Below are 21,610 nucleotides of genomic sequence, written 5' to 3'. Positions count from 1 at the left end.
GATCTAAACAGGGCCTCTTTTTTAGGCTTCAGGATAAGCAGAGCCCCACACTTGCCGATCACTCGCAAGGCGCCGTTGTATTATTCAGTTCCGTTAACATGTCAATCCAACCCGGTGTATCAAGTCCAGCGTGGGCACTTCCATCCAACATCTCCGTCCAAATGTCTTCCAGTGGAATAAACGCAGCCGGGTTCACAGCTTCGTAGTTCTGAGAAGGAATAGGGAAGGGTTGGGACGGGGAGAAGTAGCTGTTCTTAACTCCGACTCCATGCATGGTAGACGCCGACATCATTGGCTGAGGCTGGGCTTGGGACTGGGGCTGGGGCTGGGCGTTGGAGGAAGATGGTACATCGGGACCTCTTGCCGACGGCTCAGTCTGAGCAGCGAGTCGCTTTTCTTGTTTCCAGTGCTTTTGCAGAATCCCCATCATGGCATTGATGCCTTCCCGAGCAACGGAAGACGACTGCTGTGCGCGACTGAGCATTCGACAAGCAGCTATTACCTCCTCCTTACGCTTCTCGGCGAGAATATCATCCCAGTTGAAACAGACGTCGATGAGAAGGATCACCGCGGCCATGAAAACATGATGCATGACAGCCCAGAAGAACGAGCTGTTCGGCGTGAAGAATGGCTCTTCTTCATCCATGATGCGCTTCACCTCTAATACCTTCCGAGCAGATTGTAAAGAAACGACATGCGAGTAGGAGTATCGGGGGTCTCTTGCGCCGCGGACAAAGTATTGGCGATGCAGGCGACAAAGGCGTGAATGGAATCCTTGCTGAATGAAAGCGCGCTGCCAGGCAATCGCTGGTCGCTCGCGGTAGAGGTCGCTGTAATCTCGGCGCGCAATTTTGTCGTAGCGGAAGAAGATGGGAAGTTCTGCGTGGGCGTCGTGTAGTTTTCGGTCTAGCTCGAGAATCTTTTCATATGGGACATCTTGGCCATGGAGATGTTCTGGTCCGACTTTATCGACGATCTCTCGGCAAACTTCCGCCAGTCGCAGGCGGGCATGGGTGTATGACATGCATGTTGGTGTTGAGAGAGGCTGGCCGGTTTCGATGGAGTCAAGATCTTCGTCTTTGATGTTTAGTGGTCTGCGCACGTTCATGTTGTTGGGGTGGATTGTGTATGTCCACTGTTGTGGGCCGCTGAGGAAGCCTATCAACCTATGAAAGTGTTCACTATATGTTAGCTATCAAATGCGCTGCGTACTGGTGGTGAGTAGAAGCAGACTAACCAGTCATACGAGGCCAGATCCCACCATAACCTTCGCTTCAGCTCGACCTCCGTTTTATCGTACCCCGTTCGCTTTCGTTCCTCTGAATGCGATTCGTTGTCCATCGCATGAAGTCTCAGGGCTTTGGCCTGACTGACCAGGGAGCCATGGACGAAGAAGGAGCTTACCAATGGGCTGAGGGTATTACTGGAGAGATGATGACCAATGATCATGGTCGCCTGGAGGCCTTCGATGGAGGGATAAGCGATGTAATTAGCTTGAATTAAAGCGGCCCCGGCGAGAAATGCGGCTTCTGAGCTGCATATATCCGCGAAGTCTGCAGATTCGGTGGGGAGAAGTTGGTAGAAGAGGGCGGAGGCGATGATACTAAACAACAAAGCAAGATGATGCAAATTGACCGGCTCATTGCGCGCCGCGCTTTCATAGATGGCGTGGATGTCTCGTTCAGTGCGGCTAGCGACGACCAGATGATATTGGTAGTCCAGGTGGTTGAAATAGTACGCCAACAGATCCAGGGCTTCAGGTTCGGATGGTAACAGGGCGGGAAGATGAATGTTGGCGGGATTTTCATTTGACACAATGCGGCCACCGCGGACGAGGGTGAGGAGATTGCCGGGGATTGTACCCAGACATGGCTGGGGAAATTCAAGACGTTGATGATGGGTCAACCCATCACGTAGGGGAATTGGGGCGGCGGAGGGCACTCGATGGGCCATGACAATGGTCTCCAGCCAGTCGGCCGTAACGAGTGGGTCATTCCGGTCACTCCTTGACTGTGGCTGGGCCTGCAAGGGCGAGGAGGATGGCAGAGGCAGCCTTCGAGTAGATCTGTCATCGGAATTGGCATCGGTGGGCCTTTGCTCCGACTGGCTGTCCGATTTCACGCCGGGACTCGGGGCTCCATGGCCATAGCTTCCATAGCTACAGACGAGTTTCCGAACAGAGCAGCTACTGCATGGCTGATTTCGATCACATTTGAGTTTCTTTTTGCGACATGATTCACATGAGACAGGATCTTGTCGGGGCTGCTTTCTGGTGGTGGTGGTTGTATGCATTGCACTCAGGCTGGGGGAAGGTTTCCGCTTCATATCGGGTGGAAGTGGGGCCGAATGGAATGAAGGCGGCGGAGAACAAAGTAGAAGAGGGCTTCCAGTAATCCCAGTGGGTCATGAATGGGCAAATAGGGAGTGATTCAGAGATGATGTTGTGGCGTGTTGTGCTGTGGTGTTGTTGATGATGATGTTTGATATCAGAGAAGTCCAGTCGGAGTTGGAGAAGAAAACACCGAGGAAGGAGCCCGGAGACTCCGTGCCGATCGGGTGTAGATCAGGTGACCCACTCCGCGGAGGCTCCGATGTATACAAAAACATTCAGCAGGCACAGGCACAGGCACGTTACTTCCCACTCCCACGTTACTACAAGGTAACCTCCTGTCCACTTCCTCTTCTTCTCTTCTCTTCACTTCACTTCCTCTTCTCTCTCAACATTCTCTTTTCTTCCCCCTCTCATCTACTCCCATATACTCACATTCCCATCGTCTACCCGCCATGGCCAACACCGGCCCCCCAACCCAGTCCAAGTATACACTTACCCAACCCTTCTCACGCGATTTTCACTAACATCTCTTCTCCTTCAGTGCTCGCACCTGGATGATCATTGTCGGTGCATCCACCAGTTTATTCTGCACCGTCGGCTTCATGAACTCGTTCGGCATCTTTCAGGAAATCTACGTCGCCGATAAGGCCCACAAGGGCTTATATCTTGCGCACGGAAACCCATCGACCGTCGCATGGCTAGGTGCCGTGGCAATTCTGTTTCTTTTTGGAATTTCCCCTGCTGCTGGTGTTCTCATGGACATCTTTGGTCCAAAGGTCTGCCTCGAGTTTCCGAATTTATGTCCCAACCAGATATATATTGCACGAGGACCGATCTTCTGACTTCTGCTTCTCTCTTCCCAGCTCCTTACCTGCGCCGGTGCCATTGGTATGGTCTTCAGCATTATGATGATCTCCCTCTGCCGAGTGTTCTGGCAGTTCCTTCTCGCTCAAGGTGTCCTCCTCGGAATTTCCATGTCCCTGGTTTCATGGCCCATGCTGGCCCTCGTCGCCAAGAGTGTCAATCCGAAGAATCGAGCTGCCGCCATGGGCATCGTGCTCGGTGGTTCCTCGCTAGGCGGAATCATTTGGCCTATCGCCATCGACCAGATGCTGAAGAACCCCAGTCTCGGCTTCCCCTGGACCATGCGAATCGTCGGATTCATCATGATTCCCCTCTTCATTGTTCCCTGTGCTGTTGCAAGCGCACCTCCTCCTCCCCCGGCCCCCGCAGCGACAGACCCCATCGCAATTAGTGATTCCGAAACAGAGGTATCTGCAAGGGAGGACCATATGGAGCGTGGAAAGCAGGATGCCGAAAAGCAGGCCACAGCCACACAGAACACCGTTGACCTAAAAGAGGAGCGCAGGAAGCTGTTCAAGAAGCCGGCGATGTGGTTTCTTTGCCTGGCCTTATTCTTCACCTACTTCGGAATGTTCAGCCCGTTCTTCTACATTACCACATATGTAATCGCCAAGGGCTTCTCTTCCACTCTTGCCTTCTACACGATCTCCATTGTGAACGGTGCCTCGTTCTTTGGCCGTGTGATCCCCGGCATCCTGGCCGATAAATACGGCAAATTCAACCTGATCATCCTGTCCACCCTCCTTGCCGGCATCATCGCCATGTGCTGGACCAAGGTGACATCGGTTGCGGGCTTGGTGATCTGGAGTGCAGCCTATGGCTTTGCATCAGGTGTAAGTATATGTGTCTCACTCCCTTCTTTTAGCATTGGCTCATGACCACAGGGAATTCTTTCGCTCCAACAAGCCTGCGCCGCACAAGTGTCCGGCCCACACACCATGGGCCTTGCCATTGGCTCCGTTGTGGGAGCAACTGCTCTTTCGTATGTATCACACTGTTGCTTGTGTGACCCCTACTAACCTTTTTTCAGTGCAATGGCCAACATTCCGATCAGTGGAGCACTGGTCTCCAAGCATGGCTGGATCTCGATCTCCATGTTCTCTGGATCCACGCTGCTCCTTGGCGCTGCTCTTCTGATCCTCGCCCGTCTTGCTCTAAACCCCCGCGTTTACGCCATTGTCTAAATACCGATAGAGTTGGAGATACTCTTGACTCTTGATGCTAGGCTTGCTCATCCCAGAAGCTCTGTTCCGTCCCGTCCCGCTACGCTGAAGTTAAAGTTAATACCATACCACGCTATTAGTAGTATCCCCAATGATACATCTTACGTGTTCCCATAGAATATGATTCTCTGTTGCAGTTAGCTCGAAGTATTTCTTTTTAATGACTGAATAGCGCATTCAATTTGACCAATCCGCTGTTACTGTGGATTCTTTTCTTCTCGCTACAGTAGCACACCGTTGAGAGAGAAAGCCACTGACCTAATAGAATCTGAATAACCCTCGAGAGTTTGTAGCTCTAAGTTAATTCGTGTAGTTAAAGCCAGCATGAAGATTCGTTTGAATCTTGCTGAGAAAGGGGTAATAAGCTATCGTCCTCTAACATCGCTGTTATTGAGCACCTCAAGTGAGCGTTCTGAATCACTTAAACACATATCCTTTAGGAAATCAACAGGGCACCAGGTAAAGCTATCATTCAATGTGATAGCCTTGTGAAAGAATAGTCAGGTGAAATCTTCCCGATTTCTTTCAGAACACTCTTGAATATCCCCCACGGATCTTTCTTTGGCTCAGATTCAAACAAAAGAGCAGCGATCTTGGACATATTATAAGTTCAAGATGTATAGCGTGGCTTTAGCACACAGAGGAGATCGTCCAAGGTAGAAACCCTGCGCCGGAGTCTCCTAATTATCGAGGAAGCCTCTTTACGTGGACCATCAGGCTTATTATCTTGTGCCAGAATCTCTTCATCGAGATCTTTGATAACTGGTCCCTTGCCCTTAAGAAAACCATCACTTTCCGAGACTTCAGCAGTTCAAGAGCAGTCTAACCTCGACTGAACCAAGGAGACATAAGGACAGCAAAACATGCCGTTTCAGGGTTCTATTGCCAGCTCCGTAGGAATAGATCGTGGACTAAGGTGATTCGAGCGTTCTCATGGGCGGTTTGGATGTTCTTGGTAGCTTTATTGCGGGCAGTCTTTCCGCTAGGAATGCATAGTGTATCCCACCAGATACTATAGCATTAAAACCGATACGCGATATCCACGAAAATCTCGTAAAGACATTCGTCGACCGATCCATCCGCCCAGGCTCCAGTTTCAGTGCCATCTGACCAAACGTGAGAAATAGCCATATACGGGACAGGCTGTTTCAGTAGGCGCCTTCCGCGCAGGTCCCACGCTGTGCATACTTCGCTCAACATCACATGTTCCAGTTCACTTCTACTGAACAGGGTTTTTAATCGTAAACACTAGGAGCCTCCACATTCATGTCGCTGACGAACTCTCGTGATGTTTTGGTCAGAGTAGACACATGCCTTGATCGTACATTGTTTGTGATCATTGTAGCCACCCAGTGAGTTTGGCCTTACAATCAAACTCGAATTTGGCCAGATTTGGGCTAGATTCCTTCCGGCGGCTGCCCATAAGCAAACATGGCAGATATTGAGCTCCCTTGCTTTCATGAAAATCGGAAAGCTCTCTTGATCCAGAGAGTCCATTGTAAAGGGTGGAAGGAGCCTTTGTCAACATAAGCTTTGCTCTCAGCATATACTTGTACTCCGAAGTTATCACTACTTTTAATCTTATGGCAGAGGAAAATGGTGAAACAGGAATTGAATCATTGGGTATGACTGGTTTTGTCACGGGGAACAAACCTTTTGATGAATCAAACTCGGTCTTGGTGATGGGGGGAATGTGTTTTCGGGATTGAATCGGGTGCTGTTAGAGGATAAAAATTAGGAATTCTGACTCAGAGATTTCATATGGCCCCTGGTCAGTATGAAAAGATCCAACCTTCAATCCTGGCAGCAATTGTTCTGTTTTAGCCTTGAGGCGAGCCGCCTGGTAGGCCCGTGCTGCATCTTCTTCCAGTGGAAGACGGCTGGATGGGGCAAGTACAGCGCCTTATTGGGTCGACGGCTGTGGCGCCTGTGACCAACGCAACTCACCCCGAACACTTCACATCGCTTAGGCCATTTTGCTCCACTCTCTCCCTGAGGGTAAAATCCGCTGGATGGTGTCGGACCGACCCGCCTAACTTTACACGTGTTCATGCATGTCCAGCAAATGCCATATTGAGGACTGTTTGGTAATGTGGCGTCCAGACTCGCAGCCCCACAGCTTGATTTTGTCTGAGATTTGCTGATTACCGCTCAGATGGTCAAGGGTGCTGACCGCAGCGTCCATTCACCACTGTAGGGTCATACAGTAGGAACAAGAATGCCATAGAGCGCAAATGGTGGGAGTGAATTCGAAGTTCAAAGGAGAGGGCGGGGTTGAGAGGGGCCTGGATATAAGCCTCCAGGCAGATCTTCCACAAATATGGTTAGAGCTGATTTGTGGAAACCTACTGTACGCTTCCATCGAACTCTCGTATGCATACTGTAATATTATGTTCCAGATACGGTACTTTATGAATGCATTTTTCTGCGGCCTTCAATTTAATGAGGCCCGCTAAATGATTGATGTGCGCTAAGTCCTTGGTGGTGAGGCTAAAAAGAGACTAGAAAAGAGTGAATAAGTGTGTTTATGTCAAGCCAATTTCGAGAACGACTGTAACTACGATCCACTGTAGACATCTTCCCAAACTTGGAAGCCGTGCGAGCCTCAATACGATTCGCGATCGCCACGGGTTTGACCCCGCCAGTTCGAACAATTGCTAATCTCGCCACGTCTAGCTCGCTGGGCTCGTGAGATGCCAACGGTCGCAGTCCAGCAGCCAAGACGAACTCAGCTTATGCAGGTCCCTGAGATGCGTCACTATCGTGACGAAGCCGAATTTTGACAAGCTTGCGAATTACTTTCTGAAGCCACGCTGATGCGTGAGCAGACCATCGCCGGCATCGAACGCTTGAGCAACAGGGTGAGCTAGCGCGCAAAGCGTTCCTTGACCCGTGATTCATTTGAAAGACATACTCCTCACCTGCATATACGTGAGACCCCTCTTATAAAAGGTCCCCCGTTCCCGAGTAGTAAATGTCTTGATCTTGACACAGCAGCCTGAGTAGTCGATTATGAGTTAAATTGTTTCTTCAGTCGCGAGAATTGCTTTCATACAACTTTTGTATCCAAGTTAGTACTATTCACATGACAGTACAGGCAACTACAGCCGGGACAACTACAATAAAGGTTAGATGACTTCAATGTTGCAGCAAGCCTAGTCTTCCAAGGTTGAAAGGAATGGAAGCTCGTCGGCTTGGAATGATACTTACTAGCACCGAGAATAGCTGGAATAGCAGCGATTGTCGCTTCTTGCGCGAACTTCTTCTTCCTAGACACGGCTACTTCAGCCTGCTTTTTCTCAACAGCCTCCTCATAGCTCGATGGTGACTCTTCATAGTCATATCTGTGGGAGGATCGGCGTCTGGAATTAGCCGACGTCCTCCTCTGCAGTTCTCGCTTCTCTGCTTCCAGTCGCGATAGTTGACGCTCGTGGGCCACTATTTGGGCCTTGGTCTCCATATGGGCATGGTGCAGTCTCTGGATCTGGGAAGGCAAATTCTGTTAGTAGTCATCCTTAGGGGTAAAAAGAATCATGCACACTAACCAGTAACTGCTGCTCCCTACGTGTAACCTCCGGTGCGCGTATAGCCATCTGGGCTTCCGTCTTGCTAAGCTGTCTTATCATTCTTTCCTTCTCCTCTTTCATCTCCCGCAATTCCATCGCACCTTCATAGTCAGATTGCCTGATAGCAAGTTTAAGTGAGGCAATCTCTTCCACCGCCGCGTTGTATTTGCGAGCCGCTTCATCAAGTACAACTCTCCCGGCTGCCGTATTGTCAAGTCGCTTATTCTGGTCAACGAGTTCACGCTGAATTGCTAGGGCCAGAGGTGGGCCACGATGCCTGTTCATGTTGATCAGGTGTCTAATAATGCGACGTGCAGATGGTGCGCCGTCGTCTTGTCGAAATAAGATGGCACCTTCGTTCACTAATGGCCGGAAGAATGCATCGTGCTCTCGCAGGCTGTGCTCCCTCTTTCTCAGTGTCGAGAGTGATTCTGTAGTGGTACTCCAATGTGTGGTGGCAAGGGCAACGTTGCGGAAGAAGTCAGAGCCACATAACGCTTTCATTAACTCGATGTTGCGTCGTGCGGAACCAGTCATTCTGTTCTCTATGATGGGGTGTAAAAATATAACGCCGTGGATATAAACACCTCGCGCATAGGAGGCGCTAAGGTAGGCGGAGATGGTTTGCAGAATGACGAAATCAGGACGCTCGGTGAAGTTGCTATCGTCAAATCTAGATAGAGAGTCCTGTGATTAGTTTATTGATGAAAGGCCAGATCATTCTAGGGGCTTTCACACGGTCAATGACTTAGTACCTACCCGGGGGTATCAATTAAGTAGACTTTTCGGCCATCCAATCTGAAGTCGAACACACTGATCTCGGATGTACCTTTTAAAATTATGGTGAACTGGGGTTCTGTCTCATAACTAGACTTGACTTACACGATAAAAGATCATGGCCAATATGCACATCTTGTCCAGTACATTGGGATATAAGAGTACTCTTTCCAGCTCCAGTGACCCCCATCACTGCAATAAAGATCGCATCAGACGGGGTGTCCTTCCCTCCAGCAAACGCCAGGAGATTAGCAATCTGTTGATTGACTTCAGCTTGAGACATGGCCTCCTAACTTGAAAACTATGGGCAAATGAAAAGTTGGCACTGGATTTCTCTAAAACCGAAGAAACCCCGAGTAACTTGTAATACTCAGATAATGCTGGGGTTATATCAATGGATATACCGAGGATAAATGTGTATCATTCAAGATATGGGAATCTAGCCCGCCATATCCGCCCGTCTCGATTTGATTTCAGGTGCATATTAGGTGTATGCACTGTGAGCGGGCTGAAACTTCCCGGCGCGTAAATGGCTTGATTCAATAGGCCTGTTGTAGACTTCAAACGCTTGCATCCTCTTAGCCCGGGTTTAGGTCTTGTATCATCCTAATTGAGGTGAGGGGTAAGCACTAATCCTCTCCGTATCTCTGCACCTCCCTTTTTCATCGCTAGATGTGCCGTACTCCCGTGCGCGTTGCACCGTGAACTATAATGTTCGCGCATTTCCCTGGCGTACTGAGCGCCTAGCTGCATGAACTGGGGGGCCTTGTTAGCGTAGTAATTCCTTGATTTAGTGAGGCAAGTACAGTTCGAAAGCGCAACTATTACTGTAAATCAGGTGAGTGGTAAGCACTACTCCTTTCTTGCATGTTTTTCTTCCGTTTTCATTGGTTAGTGGGCAGACTGGCATAAGCCACCAGGCCGTCAGACGGTAGCGGGAATAGCGATTCTACATACATAAAATATTATTTTTGGGGGAGAACTGACCCTGATTGTTTCAAGCAATCCACCGCGTGGTTTCAGAGGCGGTTTAAAGGTACCTGGGTTTCAGCATGACCTAGATATGCATGGCCTCCATGGCCCCGGGGGCTGATGGCACTGCCACACAGATAGGTTTATAATATGAGGAACAGGCAGGAAGTCGAGGAAAGTATTAATTTTCTACATTCTCTTCCATTCTTGCCACCTATTATTTTACAATACCAATTTCCATTCCCTTATCGTTCCCAAAGCATCTTTCACATCCTTCAAAATGGGGTGGTGGCCCTTTAGCAGGAAAAATAAGGGAGAGTATGACTGTGACACTGATACGACCGAATCGTTTGTTTCTTCTGATTCTCTTTCTTCTGATTCGAGTGATTATGACAATGAAAATGACAATGAAAATGACGGCAATGGAGCTCGCATGGTCTTCTCCGGTCAGCAATTTCGAGCAGGGCATAATCCCAGGTATGTGATGAACCGTCAAAACGACAACGCGTGATACTGCATAGCCGCTAAATAAAACCAGACCAAACGATAAATTCATCGCCATCATGGGAGTGACAGGCTCAGGCAAGAGCTCGTTTATCTCGTTACTAACGGGAGGACAAGCCAAGGTCGGCTCAGGGCTGGAAGCTTGTAAGTGCAATAACTCTCCGGGGCTGGCTGTGGATATAAGCTAATAGACCCAAAGACACAAGAAATACCGACGTGTATGCCTATACTTTCGCTCCGGGCCAAACAGTGTACCTCATTGATACTCCTGGGTTTAACGACACCTACAGAGATGACACAAAGATTCTGGTCGAGATCACATCTTGGTTGACATCTTCATACAACAACAAAGTCAACCTGAATGGCGTGATATACCTGCATGATATTACACAGGGTAGAATGTTCGGCTCTGCGCTAAAAACTTTGAAAACTTTCAAGGAGCTCAGCGGCCCCGATGCGATGCAAAAGGTTGCCCTGGTAACTACTCATTGGGATATTGTCGCTCTGAGTACCCGTTCCAAGTGTGAGGACAAGGAGAAGCAGCTCATTCAAGATGAAAGGTTCTGGGGGTCGATGATCAGAAGGGGAAGCTGGGTTAGAAGACATGACAACACGCAAGAATCAGCGGATAAATTAATCCGTTCAATCGTTCGCCAGTCTCACGTAACACTGGCGGTGCAGTCACAAATGGTCGATGAGAATCTGAAGTTATCTCAGACTGGCGCTGGAAGGTCCCTGGGCATGGACTTAGCCAGGCAAATGGAGAGCGACTACAAGGAACAACTAGAGCACGTGAAGCAGCTCAGACTGGACAAGAAAAGGAGTGACGCTGCACGGGAAGCGGCACAGAAAGAATTTCGACGAGAGCTTGATAGAATGCGAAAGCAGCTAGAAGTGACCAGTCGTGAGTTGAATGAACGGATGCAACGTGAGCTTGCAGCGAAGGAAAGAAAGATTCAACTCGAGCGGGAACGGCATCATCGGGAACGGGTGAGGTTGAGGGCTCAGCGGGAAACTGGCTTGTCCCGGGAGGATTATGAGAGACAAAACCGTGGGAGACAAACAGCCAGGTGGCAGATGCAGATTTCAGAGGAGGAGGAAGAGGAAGAGGAAGACAGTTGGACGGGCTCAGACAGTTCTTCTGGATACGAGCCCAGCCCTGAGCTACGCAAACGTCCCCAGGCCACCAATATTCGGCATCTCAGAAACACGTCGGCCAGGACGCCTGGCCGACCAAAGAATAGGACCGACAACAACGATCCATTCTCTAGGAACAAATACAACGACGCCGCCTCGATGATTGTACATACAGGCACGTGAATTTCGCACGATGGAGGCACCATCGGGATAGACATCGCCAAACCCCCCCAAAGCCCAAACCCCAACCCAACCCAACCGATTTGTGTGGGTTGGGTTTTGAGTTCGTTATTCGGCCCATTATTGGGGCCCATTAGGCTTCAAACAGTGCAAACATTTACTAATTTTAGTTCAAAATCAAGATATAGTTATGTACTGCCTAGATATAATAAGAAGCAAGTCGGCGAGACACAAGCTTACACGGGCAGACTGAATCCGAGCAATGCGGGAACCCCAACAACATTGAAGATAAATACGTGTAATGACTTCATTTATCTACTCAAATGATGATAGATTGGTGTTTTTCTGCAAATAACAGGCAGTTTGTATGGAAATCTCGTCTTGGATCATCCTACGGGGTCATGTCCATGCGACTGCGTAGATCACGACATATAGCTGTGATTCAGGCCTAATGTAATTGCGCGTGCTATCCAATTTGCAGCCTTGTATCTCATATAGTAAGTCCGCGGAGACCTCAAACAACAGTACAATCTGACGTACGAATACCGCGCTGGACCGGAGATACAATTTATCCTTCATGTATATCACTTATGTAATCTAGAATCCCCCCTATAAATTGCCAGAATCAGGGGTAATACAGAAACAGAGTTTTAGACATAGATGATTGGTCGTATACAAAACATTCCGATTGACAACCCCCTTCACGTGAATCCCGACCAGGCGCGTTCCTAGAAACTCTAGGCTTCTATTTTTAGGCCTTTCTATCTGTGTTACAATCTATAAAAAGGAGTTGGTATTATTACTAGTATGTACAGAATGTGTTATTTACTTGTATCATGTAATTAGGGTTTGAAAGAGTATCTCTATATTCGCGGCATGGAAACCGATGTCGGGTGCTTCTGTATTTCTTTATTTCTCTCTTTTTCTGTAAGATTCTTTTCTTTGTCTTTGGATATTCTTTCTTGGCTATAAAAGTATCGCTGTCTTGTCAATATTTTCTAGGACAAGCAATGGATTCCTTCTTATCAGCCGTCAAGTCGATATGCCTACCGGAGCATCCAAGAATGGCCCTGTGGATGGTATAGTAAATGTCCATCTGCAATCAAATATTTCACAATTTTGACCTACATAGCATTCAAGTCAACCGTGCTTCTAGTCTCGCTTGTACGGGCAAGAAAAAATGAAACCTTTGGAACGTTCCTAATCCGTCTCCAACCAAGCATTTCACTCAGATTCGCAGCATCAACAACACCCGTGAACAATCCATATTTAAGTTCCTAATAATACCTACCAAGGTGGCTACCCATCAATAGATTCGACAGTCTTTATGTTGTTTTCTGAGTTGACTGATGATGTATAGAAATGCGTTTATAATTATATTATGGCCTGGGAATTTCAGCACACCAGAAACCCATTTGAGATATTCGACAACCATTGAACTTGAATCCAGCCAGTGAAAAAAAAATACTACCTCCAGCGCACTGGCTGGATTAATTAAATTCCCGTGCACCAATCTGGACAAATTCGATAACATTGTCAAGGAATATACCTGCGTTTAACTGGAAGCGAAGGTCACCGCCGATTCCCTGGGCAGCCATGATTCTATTACTCCGCATATGTCACTATTCACAATCAAATTGACCTTTTCAGAATGTGCAGTTGGCCCATCGCAAAGGAGCTATTGCTTCGTATACTACCAAGTTTGCCACCACACAGCGTGTTTGACTCCGAGATTAGTTAGACGCTCAGTGCAACATGATGGATTCTTTGTCTTCGTGGTCAGTTGATGAACCAGGGAGAGACGCCAGAGATCGTCCTCGGCTCGGTTGGAACAGGACCATGGGTCAGTCTGGGATAAAATCCCCGCTATGTCTTCTTCCGGCCTGACCATGTATATAGCCGGGGCTCTTTCCCATACTGCACAAAAGGTACCCAGTCAGCTGAAAAGATTCACTACAGTCATGTGGATATCGGCATCGGCAATTTTATCCACACTTGACGTGGCGGAGTATCCTATTAGGATCAGTCTCCCAGAAATGAGGGTGTCGCTAATTAAACGAAGATGCTGCCAAGTAGGCGAGCGAACCGACAAAACTTGCGATGTAGAAGAAGGCCTGACTGATCGCTGATAATGAAAGGATGAAGCTTTTTTTTCGACGATGATGATCCTCGCAGGGCCTTTTACGATAGTCACATCGATGAGCTTGCGGAATGGGTACGTCGGACCCGAAAGCAGCCCAAGACTCTCGATGAAGAAGGAAAGGTCAGGACCGCTGGATAAAAGAATTTCCAGGAAGAAGCTTGATGAGGCAGAATGCAAAGCCACCTGAGTCATAGAAATCGCAATCATGACTCGGAATGGCTGCTGGAAGGAGTGTGAGAGTCGACAATGAAACCAGGCCCAGAGGCAAAGACGCTCTAGACTTAAGGGACCATCTATAAAAGTGCGGCGCGAAACAAGCCGGTCGATTTGCATTATCTTGTTTTGCTGTTTAGTATTATTGCGTCTGCCCTCTTCTAGCAGCTTCTCCTAACGAATCTGCGGACTTTGCCGAGATATGCAGCTCAGAAACTGCATTCTTAGCCGTCGCTGCTTTGATTCAAGCTAATTATATCGCTTACCTTACCATCGAAGGCCTCCAGGCGACCATGATCGTTGGTCATCAACTCTCCAACAATACCCTCAGCCCAATGGTGAGCTCCTGCTTCACCCATGATTGTTCAGCAAACCTTTGCCGATTTGCGAATTAAGGAAGTTAAGATGATGTATAAGCTGGCAACAGTGGAAAGCAGGGCAAAGGGTGTTCAAAATCAGCTCGAACAGACCGCAAGCGAACGGGGCTAAATCGGAACCTGGAAAAGTGGTTCATTTGAAATACAATGGCTGCCATCAGCCTGTCCTTGATGATGCTTTTCCTTTCGTTTTTGCGGAGTCTCCAGGGCTGTATGTGGTCAAGGCATTTCAATGTGGCTTCGGCTGTGGACGGGACGGCTGCAAAGGATCCCCAGGCATGAATCCTGTGAGCCACACAAAACAGGATCGCACAAGCTTGCAACAAAGAGCCATGCATCGAAAACGAAACTGGAAAGCCCCTCTGGTCCGCACAGGGGAAGAACCTAGGCGGTTATCTCCAGACAGTTCGCGTGGAATGCAGAGGCTCGAGCCGTAATCACGCGTCCAGGGGGTATCCATAAAACACAACAGAATACATAAGATGCTATGCGAACTGCCTACGCATGGTTACAGATATCATTCCATCGATTGAGAAACAAGAACTGGGCTGCCAAAATTCCTGATTCCCTCATGTTTCCCTGGTGGCAAAGGCGGCCTTTGACGATTGTCAAGGCCCATCGAGTGCCCAGCGCCGCCCCATTCCCCTACGTGACGGTTTGACCCATCATCAACGTCCTGAATTTCCCCAGCCATGTCTGAGTACAATCCGCGGCAACTTTCTCACCGCCGCATCGCCTCATATGAAAACCCCGCCAACATTCATCAGGGCAAGCGAAATGTCACTCTCAACGATGGTGACTCTGCTCTTATCAGCCAATACCTGATGCTGCTTCTGTTTACTCTGAGTGCAGCGGCTGTGCCACCGAGAGATGACGAGCTGAATGAAGCTGCGCGGAGAGTGTTGATTTCAACATGAAGGATTACAAACCAGTTATGCGGGTTTTGATTTACTGTTCACTATATAGAGCTAGAGTGCGAAATGAAGAAAGCTAAAATTTGATTCATGACGACATAAAACTACAAACACTAAAACACTCAGATCTTCTCCGATGCATACAGTTTCACCGGGACACCGCGATCATGCATCATTGTTAAGTTAGAATTCTTAATCGGCTCCTGGCGGGGACTTGGATCCGCATTCTCGACCGTATCGAAATGCTGCATGAGTCGGACAACAGCGTAACTAGCTTCAGTGAGAGCATATTGTTCTGCGTATAAAGTTAGCATTCGGTCAAGTATACTGCTGCTGCTGTTGCTGGAGACTCACGACCAAGGCAAATCCGAGGACCACCATTGAAAGGCAGATATTCCCAACCATGCTTCGCATTCTCTTCCCACCGCTCCGGTCGGAACAACCGCGCATCCTTGCCCCAGTAGTCTGTTCGACGGTGCATGGCAAACACGTTGTAAGCCACCATTTGACCCTTTTGCACATAAACAGGAGAACGCTTGTCGGCACCACCACCAACAGGCAGGGACGTATCCTTCGTGGCGACGCGGAAATTGACCGGAACAGGAGGCTGCAGTCTGAGGACTTCATTCAGGACATAGCGAAGGTATTTCAGATCTTTCAGTCTAGTCTGAGTGATTTCACCATTGGGGTTCTTGACATCGCCGAATTCGTTGACGATTTCACGGCGCAGGCGATTCCACACATTCGGATACTGCGAGAGATAAAAGAATGTCGAACTGAGCAGACTGGCGGTCGTATCACGACCCGCGAGGAGAATATTCAACATATTATCGCGCAGCATTTTCGGATTGTCGGTTTCCGCGGCCAATGCCTCGAGGAAGATATACCGGCCATCACCTTGCTTGGTATCTGGATTGCGCTTTCTCTCGAGCGCGACGTTGACGTAGTGATCGACGACTTCGTGAACGCGACGATTCGCTTCACGGAATTCCTTGGGGTTGACGAGCCAGTATAGACCTTGTGCACGCGACCGTGCGGCGAGATAGTCTTGCGCTGTGGTGAAGGCGTCGGCGAAACCTTGCGCGTTGCGGACGGCGGATTTCTCGAGAACGCCGGTTGTTTCCGATGGGGGGAGCATGCAGCCTACAGATTCTCCGAAGAGGAAGTGCGTTGCGGAGTCTAGGGTTAAGAGGAAGAATAGGCGCTGGATGTCGAATGCGCTGCGGTCTTTGGGGATCAGGTCGATTAAGTGCGAGATATGATCGTCCAGCATGGACAGATCGGCGACCTGAATCAATCAGTCCTTATTTCTTCAAGTCAATCTGAAATAGCGCCTGGGTCATTGAAATACCTGATCTCTGGCAAATTGCGGTCGCAACATGCCACGGGCATGCGACCAACCCGCACCATCAAGTGTAAAAATACCATCACCAAGCAGCGGGTCAAATTGTTCGTGTCTCGTTCCTGAGACAAAAGTCCTTGAATTGTGTCGCTAGAATCGCTTTGATGTTCTCAGGCTCGATGGTGGTGATTAGCCTGCGCGTCAGGAAACGCTGGCTGAATGTGGTGCCGTTGATATCGAATTGATCGGTAAGGTAGTCGATCCATCGCTTCTCACGCACAGCTTTGGTGAGACGCAGGAATGCGGGGATTCCGAAGAATCCAGAAGAACCACTTGCGGGCTTCTCACAGTGCAGCGCCTTTGCTTGTTGGTAGTGCCGGTGTATGTTGGCGACGTATCGAACGACCAGGAAAAGCACGAACAGCACTCCGGCCAATTGGACCGTGGGGCTGACGAGCACCATATTGACTCCGACCGGGAAATATTCGTATAAATTGTGAAGTAGTGTGTAACTATGTATGTGGTACGTGAACCCTTGAAGGTGGTGACACGAGATCTGGTTCTCCGCAAGGGATCGAGTATTCAATTGCTAGTCAGTGGAAATGGAATAAGGATAGATAAAAGAAATCAAGTCAATTCTATTTGACGTATATCCAAAGGGTAAACATCCTCGGCTCAGCCGCACGTGTGCAGTACATTACAGATCGCAAGCACTGGGCCGGGGTTTAGGGCTCGATCACAGAATGTGAATGGACGAGCCACTCTCGCTAGTCATCGATAGGCGAAAGACACCATCGGATGTCCCCGATCGGCGCGCTGATCACTGCCCTCCCACCAACGGGGTTGAACTCTGGCAGAGAAGTGGAGGCTGTGAGATCATTCCATCATTCTTCTGGCTTTTCCCCGGGGTCCCCGGAATACACACCCGCGGACTGTGACCGCGGCTTTGGTTCTGGCCCTGGCTGAAAAAGTGGAAAAGCTGGGGGGAATTGCTTTGGTCAGCACCTTGTGAAAACCCCCGCGTTGTATTTGGTACTTTCAGGGACCGGAATGCACCCGGATGTTGAAAGAATCAGCCGGGATGCGCCCGGGATGCACCCGGGGGATTAGCGTGTGAACCCGCAGACTGTGGGGCACTGCGTCAGGAGGAAGAGATAAAGTCCGCCAGGTTTGAATTTGGCCATGCTTCCGCACCTTGAGTCTAATTGTACGCAGTACAGAGCAGGTGTTCACGGATATTTTGTCTGGGAGCCGTGAGACCTGGAAAGGGGGCACTCCGCAGGGCGTGTACTCGCGTCAGGAGGTTAAATTGGCCTGAACCTTTCTGCCTTCATGTCAACACAACCTTGGAACTCGTATTAGTAGTTTAGCGCGTCAGCTTCATGTGAATGGTAGGATCCGTGTCACTCCATGCCCAGGTGGACAGAGTGATGATGTAGTAGTTGGCGGCACTCCCCTGCACCTGATGAGGGAGATTCCATTCAGAATCCGAATCAAATGCTTCTTGCCCAGAGAGCAAGAAGTTGTCTTTTGACGCATAGCTGATGAAAGTTCGACACAAAAGCCTCATTTCAACCTTGGAAGGTTCGAAGGGGCAAGGTTCTTGTCTCGAGGGATCGTGGGCAATGCTCCCTTAAAAACAGAATTTTGTTATTTGGGCCAAATTGACACGACAGGGGTCCGCCTCTTACTACTTGATTCACTATATACAGTATTCCTATTGTAAGTAATTTTGAAAGTCCGGTCGGGGTTGCGTATATACATCTATCTTCGTGCTTCTCAAACTACGACCTTTGAGATAAAAACAATATATATGCGAACTTGAACTTCAAACTTGGGGTCAGAACCACAACCATCTATGAAAGGGGCTCTCCGAGATTTGTTTATAACCTTGGAAGGGGCTGTTGTCTTGGCTAGTGGTGACGCTACGTAGGTGACTAGAGTGTCTAGAGTGTGCCGTCAGTAGGTGGTGGGTATGCAGTTCACTGGGGCCGGTGTAATGCTTTGAATTAAAAAAATAGACCAATCATCAAGGAGAGTTTCATGAAGAATTCCGTTCCTGGAACCCATGACAGCCACGAATTTTCATCGGACATATCGCGAAGTTCTGACCTGTTAAAAATCATCCACCAGTCAAACAAGCTAGAGCTTATGTACCCCGCAGAGGCCTTGGCAATATTAGGAGGCGTACACGAGTATGTAGACGAACTGCATAATCCCGCTCGGTTTTTCGTGGTAAATTGAACCGAGAATTATGGCTTGAACTCCGGGCGGGGTCGACGATTTTGATGGAAATGCAGATCTTATTCTGTACGGTATAGAAAGTTGCAATCCTAATCGTACGCGTCCGCCAAGTACGAATAACTCCCATCCATCTTGATGTTTTACCCACCACTTGCCGCCGCTCCCTTGAAACAGCCAGTGCCCCCCACGTGGAATTGCAGGGGTTCTTGGCAAGCCTCTCGGATGATTCTTGTGCTGAAAGGGAGTCGTGATGAGATTAATTCAGTTCGCTATGTTATTTCAGTATTTTACTCAGATGATGACGTGCAAGGATGGTTGTCACTAGTTGCCGTGACGAAAGGGGCGACGGAATGCTTCGAACCCCTTAATGTGAGCTAGTTTGATATACCGAGATTGGTGGAACCAAAGTCCAATGCAGAATAATCCCCGAATTCTATGCAGGGATGGAGCCGAGCTAACGGTAAATCTCCACCGTTCAGGATAGAGGGTTTCAAGTGAAGAGTTGGCCCTTGAAGCCAGTATATAAGCCACAGATGGAAGGAAATACTAGTAGAATTCACCGGAGTGTCTGCGAGTGTCTGCTTCTGAACTACCTTGTCGCATCGCAATGTTCTCTCGGGCTTTGGGTGCTGTTGCATTGGCCCTCTGGGCCAAAGTAGCCAATGCTGCATTTGGACTCACAACTAACAGTGGCACTTACGTTGTGGACGCTGGATCGTCAAACCCACTTAAGTTTACCGTCTCCCGCACCAGTTGTGACATCTCGTCGATCAGTTTCTATGGATCCGAGCTGCAATACCAGTCGACCGGTTCGCACATCGGATCGGGTCTGGGAACTGCCACCGTCAGCGCAACGCAGAGTGGTGGGTTCACTTCTTCCTCCGCGTCAGTTCACTAGAAAGGCTAACCATTTCAGGCGATTACATTACGGTCACTTGCGCAACGGATACCCTCACTCACTATTATGTTGTTCACAGCGGCGATCCCATCATCTATATGGCCACTTACACGACTGCTGGTAAGTGAGGGCGAGCTGGAGATATGTGTCTAGTTTGCGCTTAGCTGACTTCTACAAGAACCATCCATTGGCGAGTTGCGATACATCGCCCGACTGAATGCGGACCTGCTCCCCAATGAAGAACCTTTTGGCGATGTCTCGACCATTGCCGATGGAACTGCTATTGAGGGCTCAGATGTGGTGGGTAAACCGAACCAGCGACACTGTTCAAGGCTAACGGAATGCAGTATCTTGTTGATGGCGAAACCCGAAGCAAGTTCTACTCCAGTGAGCGATTTATCGATGACCAAAGACATTGTATGTGCTTCTATGACTGCCCGAAAGAAAGACTCTAATCAAAGCCCAGGTGTGTCCGGCAGCGCGCATCGTGTCTGCATGATTATTCCCCAGTATGAGACGTCAGCTGGTGGACCCTTCCATCGGTAAGTACATTGCTACTCGTAACTACTTGCTACCACGTTCTCGACGAAATCTCACTGAAATTCTTAGTGACATCAATACCAACAATGTCGGCTCATATACTGGCCTGTACTGGTACATGGTACGATTTATCTCGACGACGCTCGATTTCAGAAACTGACAAGCATAGAACTCTGGCCATGTCCAAACCGAAACCTACCGTCAAGGTCTACACGGTCCATACATGATGTACTTCAGCCGCAGCGGTACTCCCGCAACCAACATCGACACTTCGTTTTTCGCCAACCTGGGTATCAAGGGCTATGTCGCTACGTCCGGGAGAGGCTACGTGTCTGGAACAGCCTCCGGTGCCAGTTCTTCTTTTGACTGGGTAATTCACTGGTACAACAGTGCTGCCCAGTACTGGACCTACACATCATCTAGCGGCTCATTTACCTCGCCTGCTATGAAGCCTGGCACCTACACCATGGTCTACTACCAGGGAGAATTCGCCGTCGCAACCTCCTCGGTTACTGTTACTGCTGGCTCAACCACCTCAAAGAGCATCTCCGGAAAAGTGACCACCGGTACGACAATCTTCAAGATCGGAGACTGGGATGGGCAGTAAGTAGACTCCACCTACCAACCCATACATCAAAGCTGACAACATAGACCAACCGGATTCCTCAATGCCGCCAACCAGCTCCGCATGCACCCCTCTGATACCCGCATGTCCTCTTGGAGCCCGGGTACCTACACCGTCGGGAGCTCTACGACATCCCAGTTCCCAATGGCTATCTTCAAATCAGTGAACTCGCCAATTACCATCAAATTTACCGCCACCTCATCCCAGACTGGAGCTGCTACCCTGAGGATCGGTACTACCCTTTCCTTTGCTGGTGGTCGACCACAAGCTACCGTAAGAGCCTGCTCTAAATCAATCGGATATACAGCGTGCTGACCCTGAACTAGATCAACAGCTACACCGGCAGCATTCCGTCCGCACCCACCAATCTCGACTCGCGCGGTGTTACTCGGGGAGCTTACCGCGGTCTGGGCGAAGTATATGATGTTTCCATTCCCAGTGGCACTATTGTTGCAGGAACCAACACTGTAAGTGAATATTGAATATAATTTTACTGGCTAGGAGGATTGACATATGGCAGATTACCATTAACGTTGTTTCTGGAAGCTCGGGTGATACCTATCTGAGTCCCAACTTTGTGAGTACCTCTCAGTGATCCCATCTGCATAAATTAATTTGGATTTCAATAGATCTTTGATTGCGTTGAGTTGTTCCAGTGAAAGCCGCAAAGATATCTGCACCTTAGACAGAGCACAAGTCTATGTCATAGGTGAAGACTGTTGAGAAGTTATATATTGAAAATTATTCTCTCTGAAAATT

General features: G+C 49.0%; 8 protein-coding genes across 8 annotated transcripts; 4 read left to right on the top strand and 4 right to left on the bottom strand.

Annotated features, from left to right (window-relative positions):
• Positions 1-58: 58 nt before the first annotated feature.
• Positions 59-2,325, bottom strand: N7481_007093 (uncharacterized protein; the record flags this gene model as incomplete). Its single annotated transcript, XM_057266312.1, has 2 exons — positions 59-1,166; positions 1,238-2,325. 2 exons carry the CDS (start codon positions 2,323-2,325, stop codon positions 59-61), a joined length of 2,196 nt encoding a protein of 731 aa, XP_057120513.1.
• Positions 2,326-2,784: 459 nt separating this feature from the next.
• N7481_007092 (putative MFS monocarboxylate transporter) lies at positions 2,785-4,380 on the top strand (the record flags this gene model as incomplete). Its single annotated transcript, XM_057266311.1, has 5 exons — positions 2,785-2,816; positions 2,874-3,108; positions 3,196-4,029; positions 4,081-4,178; positions 4,227-4,380. 5 exons carry the CDS (start codon positions 2,785-2,787, stop codon positions 4,378-4,380), a joined length of 1,353 nt encoding a protein of 450 aa, XP_057120512.1.
• A 3,120-nt stretch (positions 4,381-7,500) lies between these two features.
• On the bottom strand, positions 7,501-9,045 carry N7481_007091 (uncharacterized protein; the record flags this gene model as incomplete). The annotated part of the gene is made up of 5 exons (XM_057266310.1): positions 7,501-7,535; positions 7,630-7,918; positions 7,965-8,658; positions 8,745-8,814; positions 8,868-9,045. The coding sequence occupies 5 exons, from the start codon at positions 9,043-9,045 to the stop codon at positions 7,501-7,503; spliced, it is 1,266 nt and encodes a 421-aa protein (XP_057120511.1).
• A 969-nt stretch (positions 9,046-10,014) lies between these two features.
• On the top strand, positions 10,015-11,558 carry N7481_007090 (uncharacterized protein; the record flags this gene model as incomplete). Its single annotated transcript, XM_057266309.1, has 3 exons — positions 10,015-10,211; positions 10,273-10,382; positions 10,438-11,558. The coding sequence occupies 3 exons, from the start codon at positions 10,015-10,017 to the stop codon at positions 11,556-11,558; spliced, it is 1,428 nt and encodes a 475-aa protein (XP_057120510.1).
• Positions 11,559-14,053: 2,495 nt separating this feature from the next.
• N7481_007089 (uncharacterized protein) lies at positions 14,054-14,270 on the bottom strand (the record flags this gene model as incomplete). Its single annotated transcript, XM_057266308.1, has 2 exons — positions 14,054-14,145; positions 14,183-14,270. The coding sequence occupies 2 exons, from the start codon at positions 14,268-14,270 to the stop codon at positions 14,054-14,056; spliced, it is 180 nt and encodes a 59-aa protein (XP_057120509.1).
• Positions 14,271-14,980: 710 nt separating this feature from the next.
• N7481_007088 (uncharacterized protein) lies at positions 14,981-15,205 on the top strand (the record flags this gene model as incomplete). The annotated part of the gene is made up of 1 exon (XM_057266307.1): positions 14,981-15,205. The coding sequence occupies one exon, from the start codon at positions 14,981-14,983 to the stop codon at positions 15,203-15,205; it is 225 nt and encodes a 74-aa protein (XP_057120508.1).
• Positions 15,206-15,324: 119 nt separating this feature from the next.
• Positions 15,325-17,007, bottom strand: N7481_007087 (cytochrome P450; the record flags this gene model as incomplete). Its single annotated transcript, XM_057266306.1, has 4 exons — positions 15,325-15,497; positions 15,557-16,490; positions 16,554-16,666; positions 16,755-17,007. The coding sequence occupies 4 exons, from the start codon at positions 17,005-17,007 to the stop codon at positions 15,325-15,327; spliced, it is 1,473 nt and encodes a 490-aa protein (XP_057120507.1).
• A 2,388-nt stretch (positions 17,008-19,395) lies between these two features.
• On the top strand, positions 19,396-21,510 carry rglA (putative rhamnogalacturonase B; the record flags this gene model as incomplete). Its single annotated transcript, XM_057266305.1, has 11 exons — positions 19,396-19,651; positions 19,705-19,806; positions 19,865-19,986; positions 20,034-20,103; positions 20,153-20,228; positions 20,296-20,347; positions 20,396-20,829; positions 20,878-21,124; positions 21,178-21,318; positions 21,372-21,428; positions 21,481-21,510. 11 exons carry the CDS (start codon positions 19,396-19,398, stop codon positions 21,508-21,510), a joined length of 1,587 nt encoding a protein of 528 aa, XP_057120506.1.
• Positions 21,511-21,610: the final 100 nt, after the last annotated feature.

Source organism: Penicillium waksmanii, assembly GCF_028829765.1.
Source record: "Penicillium waksmanii strain IBT 27052 chromosome Unknown utg000007l:1.0-4314555.0:1.0-4317578.0, whole genome shotgun sequence".
Taxonomy (NCBI): domain Eukaryota; kingdom Fungi; phylum Ascomycota; class Eurotiomycetes; order Eurotiales; family Aspergillaceae; genus Penicillium; species Penicillium waksmanii.
Note: the sequence above shows the minus strand (reverse complement) of the source record. Positions and strands in the feature narration are given on the sequence as shown.